Consider the following 20,857-nt stretch of genomic DNA (forward strand, 5'->3'; position numbering starts at 1 on the left):
ATCCTACGAGCAACTTCCAGGTATTGTCAAAAGTTGTGAGAAGGGAAAACTAAAGCTCATGTACATTTTTGCAAGTTTATTTTGTTGTTGGTGGTGGTTTGGGAGATTTCTTGGGTGCATGTTACTTTTAATGTTTAAGAGAAGTTTTGTCTATTGTGGTTCTATTCCTGAGTGCATAACAAGCTATAATATCTTACTCTTCAAATTGTCTTGATTTTTGCAGTGGGTTGGAGAGTTGGAAAGGTTTGGAATTGTTTGTGGTTGGTTGATGGTTTCAAGGAGGAGGATGACTTGACCCACAGATTGCCTTTTTAATGGATTTACTGTGAAATCTCACAACAACTCTATCACTGAAGTGGAACAGGCATCTATTTCTTTAATTTATGCTTTAAACTCAAACTATAGAATTTAGTCTTAAATTCAGGAGCCAAATTATTTTTAAAAATATCGTTGAATGAACTTTTACCTCTGTAACGTATATTTAAGACTAGCTGTTTCTTCACACACACACACCCCACAAGGAAATACCTTTCTAAAATTAGTCTTCCTGGATTTCAGGGTTGTTATTTTTTTTGTTTAGCTATCAAATTTCACACAATAAGTAGTGTAAAATGATCAATATTCTGAATTAACACTGTTCAAGGCAGCTATGTACTTTGTTATAACTTTGCTGATATCTTCAAAGATACTGGTCCTACAACTTTGCTAGCTACTGCCATGAGAATAAGGATCATACCTCCGTGTATGTTCCTGGATTAATGCCTGTGAGGCGTGTTGAAATTAAGTTTCTCTTAGCTAACCTTGCCTTAGGTTTGAGATTGACCAAGCCCCCTGGCTTTTACTGGGTTTGTGAGGGGAGAAACAGAACTGTCTGTATTGCTAATGGTGAGTCAAAGCAGTACCAGGCTAGCAGAGTGTTTGAGGCTGGTAGAACTGAGAAGTGTCTGACTGCAGGATTGCTTTCAGAATGCATTAGCATCTAGTCTTGAGCACCGTGTGATCACATGTCAGTGTTAGGCTCTGTGTGTCCTATATACATCCTGTTTTTTCCTGAATTTAAACATTAATACATTTCTCCCAAAGTGTTTTTCCTTTTATTAAAATTGGTATATTGTAATGTATAATACATTAAAATCCAAAGGAAATACTGATTTAATGATCTGCTTTTAATGTGTATTGAGATTAGAAACCAAGTTTTATCTTGCTGTAGCCTTTAGCACTATGCATCTGGAACGAATGACGTTTGTAAAGTAGAACTGCTGGTTTAGGTGTTGTTATGCTGTTCTTGGTTAGTTATCTGAAAGATTTTCTGTGCTTTGTAGGCAATAAAAAATGGTAAGGGAAATACTTAAACAGCATAGTTTGCTTGAGGATTTATGAAAGATTTCAGCAAGTGTTTTAATCCTTGTACCAAAAGTACAAGTAACTAAAGTAATTTAATTTCCTTGCTAGAAGTATTTTATTCAGTAAATAGAACTTGATATGTTAGATTTGTTTAGGAATTGATTTTATACTAATTCTTATGATTTGAGTTGATTTAAAAAAAAAAAGGAATTCTTTTTTATACACAGGAGTGAAATAGAATTAATCTTTTGTATTTTGTACTTGCCAGGATTTTTCATTGCCACTTCCTTAGCATGTGGCTAGATGAGAATTGAGAATTTCTTGTAAAATAATTTAAAAAATAGCAACAACAACAAGTCAGCAGCTTTTAAAGCTTAAAGAACATGAAAGCTCTTTTCTTTTGCTAGAGCCAACGGTTGTGCCAACCACATCAGCTAAAGTGAAGCCACAGCTCGTCAGTTATAGTTCCAGTAGCAGTTCTAGTACGTCTCCCTCAGAGCAGGCCTCTGATGCAGCTCCAAACGTCTCCACCAGCCAGCCCTCTGCAACACCAGAGACAACTTCTAGTCTTCCCAGTGGCGGTGGCACTGCCGGTACTTCGGCTGGAGGTACAGAATAAGACAGCTTTCTAAACATTTGTATTGCCTCTTAGTATAAAGGAGGTAGTTAACTGGCCTTCTCTAGCTTAAACAGCATGTGAACTTGTAGTACTGAATATAACAGTGATAAAGAGGACAGGAATCTGAGAAAGAGCACTGATTTCTCCCTAAAGATGAGGGAAGTGGTGCTGGAGCCTTCTGCTTTTACCTGTTGGAATGTTGGGTTATACATGATGAACCACATCTGCAGGGGCAGTTTTTTAAATGTGTATTGTAAGGAAGTGAAGAATGTATATAGATTCCTTGATCGTCCCCCAGAAGGTTACTTCCCTGGGAGCACACTTATACAGATCTGTATAAGTACTGACCTATATATACCTGTATATACAGGTCATCTTGTGGTTCCGATGAGTACATCCACCTGAACTGTTCACTTGTGGTTCATATGGAAGGAATACCTAAATCTTTTTTATATCCAGGTTGTTTTGTTTTAGTCTAGATCTGTTTTTCAGTTGGTTAATTATTTAACCATGCAGTGCAAGTTATTTTTTCTATTTAACACACTGTATTACGGTGATCAGCTTTACTCATTTCTTTCTCCTGAATATAAACTTTCGTTATCTTCAAGATGATATAAGAAGAACTGTATCTAGTACGACACTGGAAACTGGCCCTCCAGCCATGCCGAGGTTACCATCATGCTGCCCTCAGCATTCTCCTTGTGGAGGACCTTCACAGCCTCATCATGCGTTGGGGCACCCACATACAAGCTGCTTTCAACAACACGGCCACCACTTTCAACACCACCACCACCATAACCCTCACCCAGCTGTTCCACTATCTCCATCATTCAGTGACTCCAACTGCCCTGTTGAAAGGCCTCCTCCAGTGCCTGCACCTTGTGGAACAAGCAGCAGTTCTGGCACCAGTTACCATGACCAGGCACGTTGAATTCTTGTGCTCTTCTTACGATTTCAGTTTGCTGTAGATAGGAGAGAATCGAATAGGATGCCGGTTTGTGGATTAGCCTCTAGTTCTGTTGCAGGCATTACAGAAGGGATCTAAAAGGAAAATTTGAGCTGTAATATATGGACACAAAACCCCTGAAATTTTACAGAAAGTCATAATCCAGCAAGTAGTTGTTGACAGCTGACATCCTCTTGATAACTCTAAGTTGGTGGCTGTTCAAACAAACCAAACAAATACATTGAAATACACTCTGCTGATCCTAGCAGTTTTGCAATGCAAGTAATTGAGCTGCTTTAAGGGAAGAAAAAAACCTAATGTTCTGTTTATAAAAGAGTTGCTCTTCTAAAAGCACTTTTAAAGTAACTAAAATCACAGCTCTTAATCAATACAGTTGTAAGCAAGAACAATATTGTGCAAACTTAATTTATGACATGCAGAACTATCACTCTGGTTTCTGCTTTAAGTGTAATACATTAGGCACAACTGAAAACACTGAAGATTGCTTTTTGCTTCCAAATATTTCAGTGCATGTAGTTTTCATACACTCACTGATTTATCCATTATAGGGGTTTATTTATACAATCCGGTGTAATAAATTTTGTCTCACCAAATTCAAGAACTTGGGAATAAGAAATGTTAACAATATTTAAAGAATATTCCAGAGTTGAGGCTTAAAGCTTAAAAATTTGGATCCTAGTTGCTTGTGATAGTATTTATTTTTATTTTTTTGACACATAATGTTTGAGGGTGACTTTGTTTTCAATGTCTGCAGAATTGCTGGAAAAAAGATCTTTTTTTTTTGTTTACACAGCAGGCATTGCCAGTAGACTTAAGCAGCAGTAGTATAAGAAGTCATGGAAGTGGTGCTTTTCACGGAACGTCTGCTTTTGACCCCTGCTGTCCTGGTTCTTCATCTCGAACTACAATTTATGGACATCAGGCTAGTGCTGGCCCAAGCCAATCAATAACAATAGATGGATACGGATCAAGTATGGTTGCACAGCCACAGCCTCAACCTCCTCCTCAGGCATCGCTTTCTTCTTGTCGGCATTATATGCATTCTCCTTGTAAGTACTGATGAGTTACCTGGGGGGGGAGAACCAGCCAAACACGAAAACAGCTTCCCTGACAAGAAGTGAAAACTCTTGCTATCGGCCCGCTCTGATCTTAGAACTGGCCTAGCAAACCGCACATTAAGCAATATATTTAAGCAGTTCAGCCCCTGTAGAGGATTTGAACAGGATCATGGTGTAGTTAAAATGTGTTCTTTCGAGTGACCTTAATAACATTCAGACCTGAAAAACTGTATTTACTAAGAAAATGTTTTTAATCTCCGTTGTATTTTAGCAATGCCTTTTTATTTCTTTTTCCTTGGTCCCCGTCCTGCCCCCCCTCAATGAGTTCTGCTTGAGCAGGCTCAGAGAGTCAAGTCATTTGGCTGATTAAGATTTCTTTTTTTTGGATTTTATTGTCTCTGCAGAACAGAGGACTGGGGGTCGGGCGGAGGTGGGGGGCGTGTTGAATTTTAAAAAAATTCAACAGTGAACCTGAAGTAAAATTTCTCACCATACATATCTTTTTCAGCATGCATCACAGATTTTTTAAAATGTTCTTACTTTTAGCAAGTAGAATACTTTTGGCTGCAGAAAATGCGGGTTTCTTGTAGGGTATATTGCAGGAATCACCTTATTTAAAAATTGTGTAAACTCATGTTGCCACTGTTTACATTGGTGTAATAATATTGAAGCACCTGTGTGAAGATATTTTTAAAAAAAAAAAAATTAAGTCAAAACCTGCTACTGACCGAATTAAAAGCACCTGATGTTTTCATTGCAGATGCTTCTTTAACCAGACCTCTTCACCATCAAGCTTCCGCATGTCCTCACTCTCATGGTAATCCTCCTCCTCAGCCACAACCTCCACCTCAAGTAGATTATGTTATCCCTCATCCAGTGCATCCCTTCCATCCTTCAATCTCTTCTCATGCATCTTCTCATCCTGTTCCACCTCCTCCACCAACTCATCCTTTAGCCAATGCAGCTGCTCCAATACCACAGCATCTTCCTGCAACACACCAGCCTATATCGCATCACATCCCTGCAACAGCACCTCCAGCACAGAGGCTACATCCTCATGAAGTGATCCAGAGGATGGAGGTCCAGAGAAGAAGAATGATGCAACACCCAACGTATGTCACAAATGTACTCAGAACAATATCTAAACATATAATTCATTTCCCTCAGGTTTGTAAAATGTTGCATGTGAATCTCAAACTGTTAATTGCATGGTTAGGAACTGTTAGTGTTAAATCATGGTAAGAAGTGTCTTTATATACCGTCAGTCACATGATCCTTAACACTTCCATTATATCTCTCAATTGTGTGTAGGTAATGGGCCATGGAAGAGAAAGGAAGCTTATGCTGGATACTTACCTACCTTTTCTATGAGTTTATGTCTTTAGAAGAGAAGGAAGAGACTTTTATGAGAATGTGGCCAGTGTTGAGAATTAGTTTGGGTGATATTAAGATGTTACTAAACTACTACGTTGCTAAACTAGACTAATGATGCTAGTATCAATAGAAATCAGGTCAGTATTGGCTTAGTATTTCAATCACAAAGTAACTGAAATTACTTCAATTCTGGAGATAATGTTTTTAAATATCCAAGAAAATTTCAAGAATGAGATCTCCAGTTGTAGTGCCTAATTTTGTTATACAAATTGTACTGGTAACTAACTTAAAACTGATTTAGAAGCTAATACTTAAGTGTTTGCTTTAACTACATCTTTTGAGGCAGTTTCCAGATCATTCATAAAAATAGGCAGTAACTGCTCGCAAAGAGGCACGTGACACACTTCCCTCCAACTCTCAGGAAAGTCAAATATAATCCTGCTTTCTCATTAAAATTTTTATCTGTCTGAACCTACCCATGTTCTTTTGTTATCTGTGCTATGCAGACAGCATAACCTCTAAACATCCTAACATAAACATAGAGGCATACTGCTTCTGTATGCTCGTGATTATGCAATCATACCCAAAATTAATTTTGGAGCATTCAAGCCAGTGAATGTCAGACAGCAAGATAGCATTTAAGGAAAAATAATAGTGGTAGTTATCAGTTCTGGAAACTTTCTGGAAGCTTGGGGATTTGAAATGTAAATGTTGGCACGTCTTATCCTAGTTCCTATGTATAGAAACTGCACTCAAATGCTGATGGTAGGTTCTTTCTTGATATTTCTCAGAAGTCCCCAGTCTTTGGTCAGAGAGTGTCAGTTTGCTCAGTGAGGTTTTTCCTATATAGTTTTGTTTTGTAATCTTTTGAAAGTGTTCCACCCTTGGTCTGTCTTTTCCTTTCTAATCCTCATACAAACTACATGCAAAATCAATATTGTAGGTGTCTTGCCCAGGCTCATATAAATCGGATTATACTCGGACAACCTGAAACTTGTACAGATTCACTCTGTTATTTAATACACAGACTGAAACTGCCAGCAGATTTGCGCTTCCTTTGGTTCTGTGTCCCAGCATGTGCTTAAAATGTTTCATCCTTCATTTCTAGCATTAGCATGTGGAATAATTTAGCTTGTGTTTACCTTCTGTCTAACAATACAGGAATTCTCAGGATTGGAAGTAAGGAGTGGTTAGAGTCCTCTTCTCACTGTCATGTCTCAAGTGTGGCTGCAACAGCTGTAACTTCCTTGGGGTCTTGGAATTGGCCACAAGTGTGCAAAAGGCTGTGCATGGAGTGCGCTGTATTTGTATAATAAACAGATTTTCTGTTTATTTGGAATCTGATCACCCACTTCATATTAAGATGTTGGTATAGAAAGCCTGGGAGTTTTACATTCATAGAAATAATTTCAAATGTGTTTCTTTCAAATTAAGACTCGTTTTAGAAAAAATGGGCCTACATGACACAGGAATTGTTTTGCTATGTTTTTTATTAAAGTACGTTCTTCCATTTTTATCCCCCCCATAGTTAACTTGATAAGCTGAAGGGAGGTGAGACTAGGAGTAGGTTCTGCTGATACGTCTGTTCCCGTGTTGGTCCGTACTACTGCAGAAAACTAATACTTCTAATGTAATTTATACAAGCTTGACAGATTTCTCTGGAGAGTGTCAATTTACAGTGATTAGAATAGTGTGCTGTTAAGTAACTTCTCTAGAGGTATAAATTTACAAACTGCCTAGTCTGCTTTGTCGGGTAGTTTAAGCCTGCGCTGAATCTGAAGACAGCTTACTGCTTTTGGCAAAATCCGAGTTTCTAGGTTGAATAAAAAAAATACTTTCTGCACCGAAAGCAATGAAAAGAAAAATATCTATCCATTTCCTTCTGTAGCTGGAAAGTGGTAAAGTCAGCCAGTAGGTCCTTTTGAAGATTTTCTCCAAAACTGTAGTTGTTCTATACAAGCTGATATGGAGAAAAAAAATGTGTGCTCTTATTACTTGAGCTATGATGCAAACATGTTTCAGAGAAAATGCCCTCTGCACTAAGTTTCCCCTAATTACTTTTGCTGGTATAGTTTTACCTGAAATAAACTGCAGAATAACTGAATGACACTGAATCTCAATATGATTGTCATGTGGCCTTTGCTTTCCTATCTGCAGTTTGAGGGTAAGATTAAACATTTTGTCAGTCCTTTTGTAGACTGGTCTGTCAAGTGAAGGACAGGTCACAGTAGCTGAAGCTGGCTTTGTCTTTGAATATCAAATCTGTATTATAATTAGTTTCTAAATTACATAGAACTCCCCTGTAAGGGGAGGTTTTTTATTTTAAATGCATTCTAGTAATTCAGTCTGTAACATTTGGTTATGGATGATGCTTTCTTGATTTAACAAGTATGTGAAATTAATTGTTGCTGGTTTATGTTATTTAGACGTGCTCATGAACGGCCGCCTCCTCATCCTCACAGAATGCATCCCAATTATGGTCATGGGCATCACATTCACGTGCCTCAGACAATGTCTTCCCATCCTCGACAAGCTCCAGAGAGATCGGCCTGGTTAGTAATTAGATACTATTTTAGTTCGTTGGGACTCGGGACAAAAGACCATAACGTGCCGATTACAGTGCTGATAATGCCGGCTGTGAATTTTAAAAGTGCTGTGTGCACCTGGAGGTGTTGATATGGCTTTGAAATATTGCTCTGAGTACTCAATATCTAAAATAGATTTTTCAGGGCATTTATCCATTGCTTTTAAAATGGAATGGGGTGTTACTAACTCTGGTAGGTATTTCAAGAATTGGTTTTAAAATAAGCAAGTGAAACATTGCTGAAGACTTCTTATATTTACGTTCTTTGTAAAATAGAGGTTTGGATTTGAGTTACAATTTAATTTATTCTCTCTCCTCTTTGTCTGAACTTACTTGGAATTGTATCAGGCCCACTCATGAATGTTACAATTCAGTTTGACAATATATTTACTATTTAAAAAAAAAAAAGATACTTTTGATGATTAGGGAAGAGGTGCATGCGTGACAGCTGCTGTTCTCACAGCACGAGCTACAGAGAGCGCTCCACATTGGTAATATTCCTGGGCATAATAAATGTGGAGTTGTTTCTCTGATTTATCATACTAAATCTTCACAACTAATTTCAAAAACAGCTTTTAATTATGGTAGAATTAAAGATAATTCTTTAGCAAAGTTTAAATAAGTTTTAAAAAACCGAAGTCTGTTGTAAAACTGTTGTGGTAGTTGTGCTGCGTGTGTTATAGGCTTTCCAAAACAGTGGAATTGTATCTAGGAGTCAAGATATACCTTAACTGTAATGCCACTTTCATTCATGTGACAGGGAACTGGGAATTGAAGCTGGTGTGACTGCAGCTACTTATCCTCCAGGGCCCTTACATCCTCACTTGGCCCACTACCACGTACCTCCTCGACTTCATCACTTGCAAATAGGGGCTCTTCCTCTGATGGTAAGGACCTAGCTAATGAAAAATTATGATCATTATTTTGTTTGTCAGGAAAATTATCTTAAGGTTTACTTCATTTAATTGGACATGTATACATTGCTGCAAAAGTTAGTGGTTCAACTGAAGATGAAAATATTCCAGTGTTTCCATGTCTTGCTCCCAGATATGGAGGTAGAACCAGGCTCATGTCTAATATGAGAAAACAGTATAGGACACTAACATTTCTAACTTCAGCTCTGGTAAAATGAAACATATTTGAATTAAATTGTCATTTGCATTGCAATGCATTGACCCTCTGCATCTGATTTTTAAAGTTCAGATTTCTCTTTAATGAGCTGTGAATTGTTAAAGGTACCAACTTTCTACCCAGTGCATTCTCTCCAGTTCGGTGTCTGTTTTTTCAAGTGATTGAGAAATGGCTTGTTTCTCTCACGTTAATTTCATGTGTTGCACTGTAATGTATAACATCAGTTGCTTTAGATTCTCGAAGAGAAGGGGCCCTGCTAATAGTTCAGGGGACCACAATTGCATTAAGAGGCAGCAAGTTAAACACATGCCTATTTCGTCTCAGTTTCTATTAGGGCTAAGTCATCAGTTTTGGGAACTGTTTCCCCTATTGCTGCAAAGTTTCTCAAAACTTCATAGTCCTTTTATTACAGTGTGATGGGAATCTTCTAACTGTATTTTAACTTTCATAGGGGTATTCCTGTAACTAAAATATTACACAAGTGGTTGGGACCCCACTGTTTATCTTCTTTTTAGCAGTAGCATGGAAGAAAGCTGTGATAGGAAATCTTCAGAAGTGTTCCTGAGTGTGAGGTAAATTACTTTAGGGAGCCTTGCCCTTCTGCTCAGTAACTGCTGTTACTAATGGATAAAAGTGCCAGATGAACTAGGGTTCTTTAACTCTACAGAATCTTGTGCATGTGTTTGTGTAGGGATATCTAATCCTCATAACAGTAATTCATTAATCTCTGGATTAAGTGGAATTGAAGGTGTTTGTATTTTGAGTTTTTGTTCATGCTGTACTGAAAGCATGTTTTAGTGTATCAACTGCTGTAAGCAGTACTTCCTCAAATGTTTGGAATCTATTTTGAACCTTGCTGTGATCAGACTGAGTGTTAGGACTTTGAAGCTGTGTTTCTGAGACCCTGACTAATTTGAAGTGTATTTAGATCACATGCACTAGAAGAACATAAAGGCAGGTTAGAGCACTGCTAGGAATGCTATATACAAAGAGTTCAAAGCATTACAAATGCTGTTTCGTGATTCTGCCCCTTCTATGGAAGCCAAATTTTTCTTCATTTGCGTGTGTGTGAGAGTACAGCAAATCTGTCAGCAAACCTGACTTTGAATACAGAGCAAATAAATAGTGAAGTTTTTAATCTAATACACTTTACTGGATATTAAACAAAAGTGCCATTCTAGTTTTTATTAGAGCAAGAGATTAATTGCAGCTGTCACCTGGTTTTTTCATTGTAACTTTAGAAATAGGGGCTGGGGAGTAGAGGCTGAACTGTGATGAGAGTTTCTCGCTAAGTGGTTAATGTTCTGAGGAGTGCTTTCTTCTTTCAGTAAGTATAGTAAATAGCAATTTACAAGGCACATTAGTTGTATTCTTGATGCAGATGTCATCAGATGTTGATGTTCTCCATTCTTTAATGGGGAGATTAAGTCTTTTAAAGAAAATCATGAAGTAGTTCAACTAAATTCATTTGTGTTGAATCCCCTTGCTGAAATAGCAGGCAGCGTGTATTTTTTCTGTCTGTTCTGGAGTACTAAAACCCCTACAAACTGATGCCAGTCCATAAAGGGCATAATGGATTATTTGGTCTTGAATGACACTAGTACTCTGGTATATCAATTTCAGATTTTAATTGGATGCAGATAATCTTCTTTTCATCTGGTCGCTGCTAGAATGTACACTGCTGTTTTAATCCTTAGGGAGACGAAATGATAAAAGATATGTTGGGGAGATCATTAGTGTTCAGCAGCTTTGGCAATCCAAATAGAGGGTTGGGGAAATAAAATCTCCTTTTCTGTTAGATTAGTTCAAGAAACTTTCACTTGTTTAAATGTTGCTTCAGGGGAAATCCTAGATTAAAAGCAGTTAAGAAAGAGCTTACTTCATATCTGTGTAGACAAGGATTAGGCTGCTTCCCTCCTTGATTTAACACAATTATTTTGTTAAGTGTAACCCTGGCTTAGAATAGGTTGTGTTGGCATCATTACTGCTTTAATGCTGTGTACATGCTGAGGAAGGATCTTCTGTCAAAATTATTTTATTGATTCTCTTCTGGATATCCATTCTGTGAACTTGAACACGACTTCTAGAAGGACCCACTGAAGAACAATGCATAGTGTAACTGATGAAACATCAGAGAGGAAAGACATAGGAGTCAGAGACATTTTCTGTTCTTCCTCGCTGCTAGGGCTTGTTGTTAGATGCTACTTCAGTTTCTGTTTTCTCTGAATTTGGTTGTTCTTTTGGCACTGTTAATGGGAGGCTTTTTGACTCGAGTGCCCAGCACCGGTTACCACATCTGGGTGGTCAAGATGGGAATTTCTGTAATCTAATAAGCTGAGATGGGTGTTAAAAGGGACATGACTTTTTCATAATGAACTGTGTACCAGCCATAATTCCGACAAGCCAAACCATACTTAATGGGAGTACAGCATATCCCAGCAGAATTCCCTTTCTTTTGTTGCTTCAGAGAAGAAAAAGCATGCAAGTTTTTAGTGAAATCTGGAAGGGAAAGTCCAAAAAGAAATCTCCAGAACATGTTTCTAAATTTGGCCTGAAGACACCCTGAAATGGTCCCCTTCTCTATACTGCCGACACTCCTGTATCTCATGTTTTCCAGATGTTGTCCGTTTACCTGAATGACCAGAAGGCTGTGTTTCGAAAGTATTGATAAAAATAGTAATTTAGTTCAGCTTTGCAACAGGAACTGTTCTGAATATGAGATTGTTACTAGAACACTTAAAAAACCATGTACTTTAAATTTTAAATCTGCTCAGATACAGAAAGGGTTATTTTTATTCATTGAATTAGTTCCTTTTTGTGAGGGTGAGGTGGAAGATTAAAACTAAGTCTTATTTCTTCCCCTTCCACCTTCTCCTCTTAATAATCAAAACAAAATCTCTTCAGCTGTAAACTGATAACTAGATTTTAAATGGAGTGTAAACCTGAAGCGAGCAGTATTCCTTCTGCGCCTTTTAATTTTGAATACTCTTGTTTAGAAGAAGAACTAACTATAACTGGTCTGAGATTTTGACTATTTAAAACTTCAGCAACAAACTTGCCACTCAGAGTATTCTGTTCAGCTTGTTGTTTTTAAACCACTCAAAGCTGTCATAGATACAATTTTCAGATCATATTCTGCATAGTAGTGCAGTTTAGTGATGGGTGGGGTTTTGGTTTGGTTTTATAAAATACATCTTAAATAACGGAGACTATCTACATGTTTCTCAAAATGTTTCAGCTCCCTGTTAACTGAAAAAGTGCCTGTGACACACTGTTCCAGTCCAGAGTGGTTAAGGCCATGTAGCTGTAAAAATAAGGAGGGAATTGGAAGTATAGGCCAGTAGGTCCCAGTATAATATGGTAGAAGTTTGCTAGTCAGAATAATATCACTCAGAGTTCAGTGATACATGTATCGCAGCTGTAAGAGATGCCACTGTTCTGTACAAAAAAAAAAGCAAACTTCTGTAAAATATCTGAACGCTCAGCTTAAGGCTGTACCTTAGTGGAGCAATGGCAGTTCCTGGTGAACTTTAGGTTTTCAATAGCCTTGATTGGCTGCATGAAATTTAACTGCGTTTTTCAAATAAGAAAATGGACTTTTGTAATGCAGCTCCTACCTTCTTCTAATATAAACATGAATTACTGTTCTTCAGGTTTTGTGTAGAATATAGGCTATTGAAGAGCGCTCAGTTATGTTCCCTTCAGACAATTAAGTTTTAGCTATGCAGCATGCATTATTTGTTCCTTTGCACAGCGTCTCTGTATGAAAAATGCAACTATTCAGTGTTTGAATTTGGCTTATTAAGGTAGTAAATGATCAGCTTTTCTTCTTTTTGGTGTGGACCTAGTCAGTTAACTGGTTAAGGTTAACGTTGGGATTTGGTTTAAGGAGTGTGAAGATGAACCATTGAATAAAAGGGTTAGGATGGATAAGATAAGTAGTAGCATACAATGGAAGAATCTCTTTACTGACTGTGGCAACTGAAAGGCAAAAAGGTCCTGGAAAGATGGAAGGTATTTAAAGGAAGGTAGCAAGGAAGAAAGCCTTTCTGGCAGGTTAGCTGTTTCAAACTGTTTCATAATGTTTGTATTGTAAATGGTTCAGACTTAGCACTGAATTTTTTAGTTGCTGCAAATTTTTGTGGTGGCAGGAAGTGTCAATAGTGCAAAACCAGAAACAGATACTTGTTCTACAACAAACAAGTATTTCTTAGCAAACTTCTACTGGAATTTGCAGGTCCAGAGTATATTGCTTTAAAGTATGTATTACAAATTGACTGTATCCAGAAGAATATATGCAAGCACTTAATGCAGACTGGCATTACCTTTTAACTCTTCCCTTTCTTCATTGGCTTTAAGCTTTTTCTTTTTTCTTACATTCAATATGAAAGCTTACTGAAAACATACTTCTGTTTGTGTGTGAAACTGTTTTGAGAGAGCTTACATCTTCTTTTTGCATTTGGAGGTTGAGGGTAGCTGTCAAAGGGATTTTAGTTAAGATCATTCTTAGTTGTGGTTTTAACCCCAGCCAGCAACTAAACACCACACAGCCACTTGCTCACTCCTCTCCTCTCCCAGTGAAATGGGGAGGAAAATCGAAAAAAAGTAAAACTCCCAAGTTGAGAACAGTTTAATAACTAAAATAAAATAATTATAATAAATTACAATCATAATACTAATTGTAATGAAATGGAAGATAACAAAACGATATGCAAAACTGAAGAAAAGACAGGGGATGCACAATGCAGTTGACTGATAGCCCGAGCAGCAATCCAGCCCTCCCGGCCAGCTGCCCCCAGTTTATATCTGGGTATGATGTTCTGTGGTGTGGAATGTCCTGCTGGCTAGTTCGGGTCACCTGTCCCGGCTGTGCTGCCTCCCAGCTTCTCACTGGCAGAGCGTGGGAGACTGATAAGTCCTTAACTCAGGGTAAGATAAGCACGGCTCAGCAGCAACTAAAACATCAGTGCGTTACCAACATTTTTCTCACGTTAAATCCAAACCACTGCACTGTAGCAGCTACTAGGAAGAAAATTAACTATCCCAGCTGAAATGAGGACAGTTGAGTGTTACTGATAGTTCTCTTGTTCATTTTTCCTCCAGCTTGTAGTCACAAATGTGATTAGTTAAAATCTTGCTATGTTAGCAGGCTGCTTATTCTGCAAGTATAAAAGAGATAATTTTTCCTTACAGAGATGGTTTTTCAAAATACAGTGTTTTACTTGGCCAGAAATGTAAGCTGCACTCTCACAATATTTTATAAAAGAGCCTTTACATAATGTATGTTCAGGTGATTTTGCAGAGGTTACACCATTCCCTATTGGGATAATATGAAGGCCCATTTATTAGCATTAAAATGTATTGTCTCAACCAAAATTTCTGTTGTCCAAGTTCAGTAATTCATTGTTGTGTGTACTCTGAGAAATTCTTGATTTTGAAAAACCATCTCTGGATGGTTTTTTTCCCAATATATGGAATTAATGTATCAGTATATAATCTCTGGAAATACACTCTGTGTATTGCATAACGACTTAGATCTTTAATTTGATACACTGTTGGAGTTCGCAGCAGTCATCCTGTCTTACTTGTTTCCTATCTCCAGCTCTAATTAGTACCAGACCAACAGATATTTAAGCTGCTTATAAGAGAGGCATCCCCTGTATTGGGATTCTGGAAGTACTCTGAAAGTTCAGTCTTCAGTTTCTGTTACTCTTGTTTGTAAAAATCTAATACTAATATTGTGGCTGTATTTGTGGCTTATATTGGCCATGGTCGTCATTTAACAAGTACCATACAGATTGCTTTAAAACAATCAGATTGTGGTTTTTCTGAAAAAAAATATCTAGGGCAGAGTGATCTTTTCCATCCCTGTCAGCTTTTAGTTACCAGACTGGATTTGAAAAATACTGAAAGATAGCTTATGTTATGTGAGTAACTTTGTCTAGGCCTATGCTTTCTCACAAGGCATTAATTCAGTTTTACACCTTTATATATGTTAGGCTTTGAAGTGTCTGCTGGAAATCAGAAAAGCCACCTGTGAATACCTAACTTTATTAATAATATCTGGGATGTCTGACTTGTTGACAGCCTCATGAGATTAATTTTGAGCCGTCATATACAGCAGCAAAGATGTCATCAGCTGATAGCACAGAAAAGGGGATAGTACTTAAGTACTTCACATTATTTCCACATGAACTGCTGCTTGTAGTCCTCATTATTAGTGCACTCTTCAAGATTGCATAAACCAAATCTGATTTTTTTTCATCCATTTGTTAAAAATTGCTACTAACATCTTTCTGACAAAAATTAAATACCATTGTTCGCTCATCTTGTGGTGGTTAAAATGGAACGCAGAAGCCTTGCTGTGAAGGTGGTCATTGGTATATTAACCACCTTTTTGCTTTCCTATATGAAAAGTGCTGGTGCTGCAGTGCCTGTAGGGTGTATCACTGGACACTGCTGTTTTGTTCACTGATATGCAAGGGAGTCAGTGGATGCTTGAACAGAGAATGTATGAAGAGTTGCCTCTGACTTTAGATAGGAGTTTTGGGTGTTACTTTTTTTATTAACCTCTAAATTTAAAGTATTTCTGAAGATGTTCAGTTGGTTTGGGTAAGATAAGGATATTGGCTATTTTTTCCAGACTGAGTATTAGGTTTTTTTTCTGTGGTACCAAAAACTTATATTTGAGAATCTATAGCAAGTCCTCCTTGTAACTTCATGCATACCTTTTAGGTGGTTTGTTTACAAAAATAGGTAGATATTTATGGTGGTTTATACAAAGCAAGTAGAGGTTTTGAGACCTGGGAAGTGAGATCAAGCAATTCATAATGCACACATGGAGAGATTATAATACAGGATCTAGTCTCGTTTCTGTTTTGCTTCTGGTTATGTTTAGAGAGCTCAAAGTGGTGGTATATTACGATGTCAGCTGGAATTGTGTGCTCAAGCTGAGGAATATAATAAGTGATTCAATAACAGCAAAAGGATCTTAAATTTTACAAAGTGAACAGTAAAATACTGAAACTGTTCTGAATAGGTTTAACTTAACATCTGCTGTTTGAATAGGTACCAGACATGGCGGGCTACCCTCACATCCGTTACATTTCATCGGGATTGGATGGAACATCATTCAGAGGCCCTTTCAGGGGCAATTTTGAGGTTTGTAATAGAATAAAACTAGATAAATGTCAAAATGTGTCATGAGGGAATATGGGGAGGGTATATGCTAGAGCTAGTTCTGTATCTAGATGTAAAAGAATCATAAAGAAACTACCTTTTATTTATAGAACGACCTCACTATCGTGAACTGGGATAAAAGCATATTGACAAGTTGGTCAGTAAAAGGTGCCCTGGACGATGCTGGCTTAGGTGGTTACTAACTAACAGTACATCCTGCTCTGCCCACCACCCCAGTTAGTCGGGTGTAGCATTCACATGGTATGTTGGTAAGAGGTAGTGGTGTCTCGGAATAACTGTGCCAGGATCCTCCTAGTGAGGGTGAAACTTGGCAACTTCAACAGTGCTGTCCTGTTATTTAGCACAGGAATTGAAACCAAGAGAAGAAAATTTTTAAAAAGGAGAAAATTAAAGGTATCAGATGCAGAGAGTTAATGACCTAGTCCACTGAAAACATATTCAGGGACATCTCATGGTTCTAACTCACTCATTGCTGGAGAAAAATCAGTCCTTGTATTTCAACTTAAGCAATTTTTTTTTTACCTAAGCCTTAATGACTCCTAGAAAGCAAATTTTTACATAGTGCATTTTAATTGCATTTTCCTCATTAGACATGCAAGTACATGTGAACAAACTGATGATCATTCCTAGCTGACAAACAATTTCTAATTTCTCTAGTAGTAAAGTAGTGCTTCCCTAAAACTACCAGGCAGTGTTGTGTGGGGTTTTCTACAGAAACCCATCACTGTTCTACAAAACACACTCATTTTTACTTTGCCTGTATTCAAAAAGTTGGGAATTGAGTGTTTTGTCATTCTGCAAATGGGTTAGAATAAAATTAGTATTTACTCAAGGTAGTTGAAATAACATTTCTTACACTGTTTTATTCCTTGATAATTTTTTAGGAGCTGATTCACTTGGAGGAACGATTAGGCAATGTTAATCGTGGAGCAACACAGGGAACTATAGAAAGATGCACATATCCACATAAATACAAAAAGGTGAGGATTTCTTAAATTGTGGCCTGTCTAATATTTCTTTGGAAATGTAATGACATTTATGCTTATCGTAAATCTGCAGAAATGTCAGCTTCAGAGAGAGCATGTTTTCTCTATCTTGCAATTGTAAGCAAAGCTCACAGTGGCACTTCTTCACAAAGAAAATTTGGACTCTAGATAAAGAGCTACTCTAACATGATAAACAAAAGTGGTTTGACAGGATATAATAGCTTCTCAGTTATAGCCTTGTGAGCAATGAAGTAACTGTTGGTAATAGCTAAATTGTCAGCAGACTTCAGTGGTAACTCATCAGTTAAAGTAAAACCTTTTTTTTTATTTTTTTTTAATTTTTCCTGATGCTTACCTGCTCGGTATGTATCATTTCAACCTTTACTCTGATCACATGAGGAAGACTATGACACTAGGAACTTTTGAATCTGGTACAGAATTTTGGCACCTTAGGTTGTCGCTCAGTTGGAGTTTGTACCATAATCTAGAATCCCGTCCACATTTATATAGTGTTCGTTCAGACTTGATAAATAGTGAATTAAGATACTAGGTTTGAAAGGATTTTTTTTGCCTCTTCATGAAAAAAATGAAGATATTTATACACAGACAACAAGTAAAAGGGCTGGTTGCAACAATATGAAATTAATATATTCACAGTCCAGTAGACTTTTGTAGTTACAGCAGTTAAATCTGAAATGTCATGTGATTTTGCTGCAAGTGCTAGTTCTTGGTTCATTTTGGTTCAAATACATTTGAATAAATATTATTAAATGTTTTCAAAGAATTATGTGTTGAAAATGTATTAAAAACAGATTTTACTCAGTTTGTCAATAATGTCATCTCTACTAATAAGGTAACAACTGATTGGTTCTCACAGAGGAAACTGCACTGCAAACAAGATGGGGATGAGGGAACAGAAGAAGACACAGAGGAAAAGTGTACCATCTGCTTGTCTATATTGGAGGAAGGTGAAGATGTCAGGTAAATAGTACCACTGAATATCAGAATGTAATGTCAGCATTCTGGCTTTGAGACCATACTTGAGTATGATAACCCAGGAAGTGGTGTAGAGTAGTGTAACAGTTACAGTTAAAGACTGCCTGTCATTGAACCAATAAATAAAACAAGTTGCAATTGAAAACACTTCAGTTTAACCTGAATTGTCTTTGGGTAGGTTATTTTCTTAGTGTCTTCCATCAGTTAGCTGCCTGTTTTATAAAATGAGCCCAAGCTGATAGCCTGGATTAATCAGGACTGCCAGTTTTAGGGCTTCTGGAGTAATGTATTTAAGCTACAAGAGGTTTAAGTCAGCAGAAGCTAGCTAATGCCCGTATCCATTTCTTCTTGGGACTAGACAAAATACAAGTTCAACTGGAAAGGCTAGTGAAATTTGTGAAAAAACATGCATGTGCAAGAAGAATAGACACATCAATAGCAAAACTCTCATTACTGCTCTTCCAGTGGGTCTGTTGGTATGGAAGTGCTTCACTAACACTAATGTTTTTCTGTTCTGACAGGCGCCTTCCATGTATGCACCTTTTCCACCAAGTATGTGTAGATCAGTGGTTGATTACGAACAAGAAGTGCCCCATTTGCAGAGTGGACATTGAGGCTCAACTGCCTAGTGAAAGTTGACACCGCTTTCCAGAACTCTTGTCCTCCCTCTTGGTCCCTCTTGTCCTTCCTGGTACTTCAGTCAACCAAAGATGGCACGACTTACCTGCGCAGATTTGGAAGCATTGAACCTAGAGTGCTGGCTCTGCTATATGGTACAACTAATGCTAGACCTACAGTTTATGTGGAAGACAGTTGAGTTTCAGTGTATTTATAAAACAATAAAACTTGTTTTTAGGTTTTACGTTTTTTCTTTTAATTTGTTACTGTATTTCTGCATGGTTCCTTGTATTGCATTTGTTTGCACATATTATGGGCTTTGTGACCCCAAACTTGCAGGCAAGATTAGCTGCTTTAGTAAGTAGAGTTGTGTGGTCTGGTTTTTTTTGGTTTGTTTTACATAGTATCGAGCTTTGAAAGTATGATTTCACTCATTACTAACCTCGGGTTCCTTAATTTAATCGTTCATATATTTTAGTTTAAATGTATAAAGATCATCTAGAAAAGGATAATATTATGTATTGAGACATTCCTTAATTAGGAAAAAATGGCTGCTGTATATTTACAATATCAGTTCTGAGTCAAATAACATCACTAATACTGGGAACAGAATATGAACTGTGTTCAGTTTGACTGGTACATATAGCGTACTCATCACGAGAGTTTTTGTCTGTTCAGATCTTTGTGTTTGTTTTCAAAATTTCAGCACAATGCAGATATATTTGAATGTCAATATTAAACATTTAGACTGCTGTTCAGATTGTATTTATCATTTTCTTCCTGTGTCTAGAAATTTGAATCCCTAACGTAACTATTTGCTGCTGTGAAACAGCTCTAGTGAACACTAAATGTTGATTTCAGTTAGCTGGATTGTAGATACTTGCAGATGGAAAGAATTATTAGGGAAATGGAAGAACTTCTTAGAATCTGTTTGGTCTTCTGCTAACATAAGTTTTGAAGTATCTGCACACATTGCGGGGGGGGGTTTGGTTTGTCTTGATTTCTAGGGGTTTTTTTTAATATAAAACCATTAAATAAGGACTTAAGAGCTGCAGGGGGTTTGTTTTTTGTTTTTTAGGTGGTTTTGTGTTGGGGTTTTTGCTTGTGGTTTTGTTTGGTGGGGTTTTTGGTTTTGTTTTTTGTGGCAGATATACACACATTCGTAGAACTTGTAAGGATCCCAGGTTTGTCTTGGGATTTTTATTAGTTTTGAAGTTAATAGTTAGCTAAATCCACTTGTCTCTTATTTTCCATTAGTAAATTGAAAGCCTGTAAATTTCTATAGAAACTGAGACACAAATTCTGTGGTTACCTAGTTTTTGCCTTGATCCATAGATTCCCTCTTTATAAATTACCAACAGTCCATCACTGAAATATTTTCTATAGTTAAGATTTGCTGCATAATATAGTATATAGAAATAAGTTATAATGTACTAACATTTCGCCTTGGGAGAAGGTTTTAATCCACATCAGAATTCAAGTTGCTCAACAACATTCTTTCACATATAATAGAATATAGTTTATTTAAATGTGCTTAACATTGCAAAATGCAAATGTGCAAAAACATTGAGACAGTATTACTGTCACTTTGGAAAAGATGTTCCTCGGGGATCATATATGAACATGTCAATAAGCTTGCATTAAGCCACCTGCTTTGTAAGTGGATTGAATAATAAATACCTTCAGTTTCTCTTGTCTTTGTCTTTCATAATCTGATTAATTGTAAAATGGTTTACAGTAAACCTGGAAGATGAACTGTTAACTTTTTTTTTTAGTGTAAACTTATCCATTCATAAATATTAACTTATCTAATTTGATGCCTGTTTTTGTCTGGTTAAAGCTGCTACCCTTTTATATTTTTTTCCAGACTGTTAGGAGTAGCATTTGCCATTGCAGTGTTTATTGCTGACAACAAACTTGACACCTCTGGCACTGAGGCTTTTAAGTGGACAGAAATTTTATTCCAGCATGTGTGATAAA

The 20,857-nt window shown here is 37.2% G+C and overlaps 1 protein-coding gene across 3 annotated transcripts in view; it reads left to right on the plus strand.

The window, feature by feature from the left end:
- RNF111 (ring finger protein 111) overlaps positions 1–20,467 on the plus strand; it is a 35,012-nt gene extending 14,545 nt beyond the window's left edge. Inside the window, exons 4-14 of one of the 3 annotated variants that reach the window (XM_010146262.1) lie at positions 1,752–1,952; positions 2,572–2,885; positions 3,724–3,979; positions 4,749–5,100; positions 7,789–7,914; positions 8,707–8,833; positions 16,146–16,238; positions 17,162–17,257; positions 18,117–18,244; positions 18,781–19,946; positions 20,026–20,467. In XM_010146262.1, coding sequence (XP_010144564.1) covers positions 1,752–1,952; positions 2,572–2,885; positions 3,724–3,979; positions 4,749–5,100; positions 7,789–7,914; positions 8,707–8,833; positions 16,146–16,238; positions 17,162–17,257; positions 18,117–18,244; positions 18,781–18,898 — 1,811 coding nt within the window. In that variant the 3' untranslated portion in view covers positions 18,899–19,946; positions 20,026–20,467. Of the gene's footprint in view, positions 1–1,751; positions 1,953–2,571; positions 2,886–3,723; positions 3,980–4,748; positions 5,101–7,788; positions 7,915–8,706; positions 8,834–16,145; positions 16,239–17,161; positions 17,258–18,116; positions 18,245–18,780; positions 19,947–20,025 lie in introns of those variants that run through there. The other 2 variants (XM_010146263.1, XM_010146265.1) reach the window with 2 other exon arrangements.
- Positions 20,468–20,857: the final 390 nt, after the last annotated feature.

This window comes from Buceros rhinoceros, unplaced genomic scaffold, assembly GCF_000710305.1.
Source record: "Buceros rhinoceros silvestris isolate BGI_N320 unplaced genomic scaffold, ASM71030v1 scaffold22602, whole genome shotgun sequence".
Classification (NCBI taxonomy): Eukaryota; Metazoa; Chordata; class Aves; order Bucerotiformes; family Bucerotidae; genus Buceros; species Buceros rhinoceros.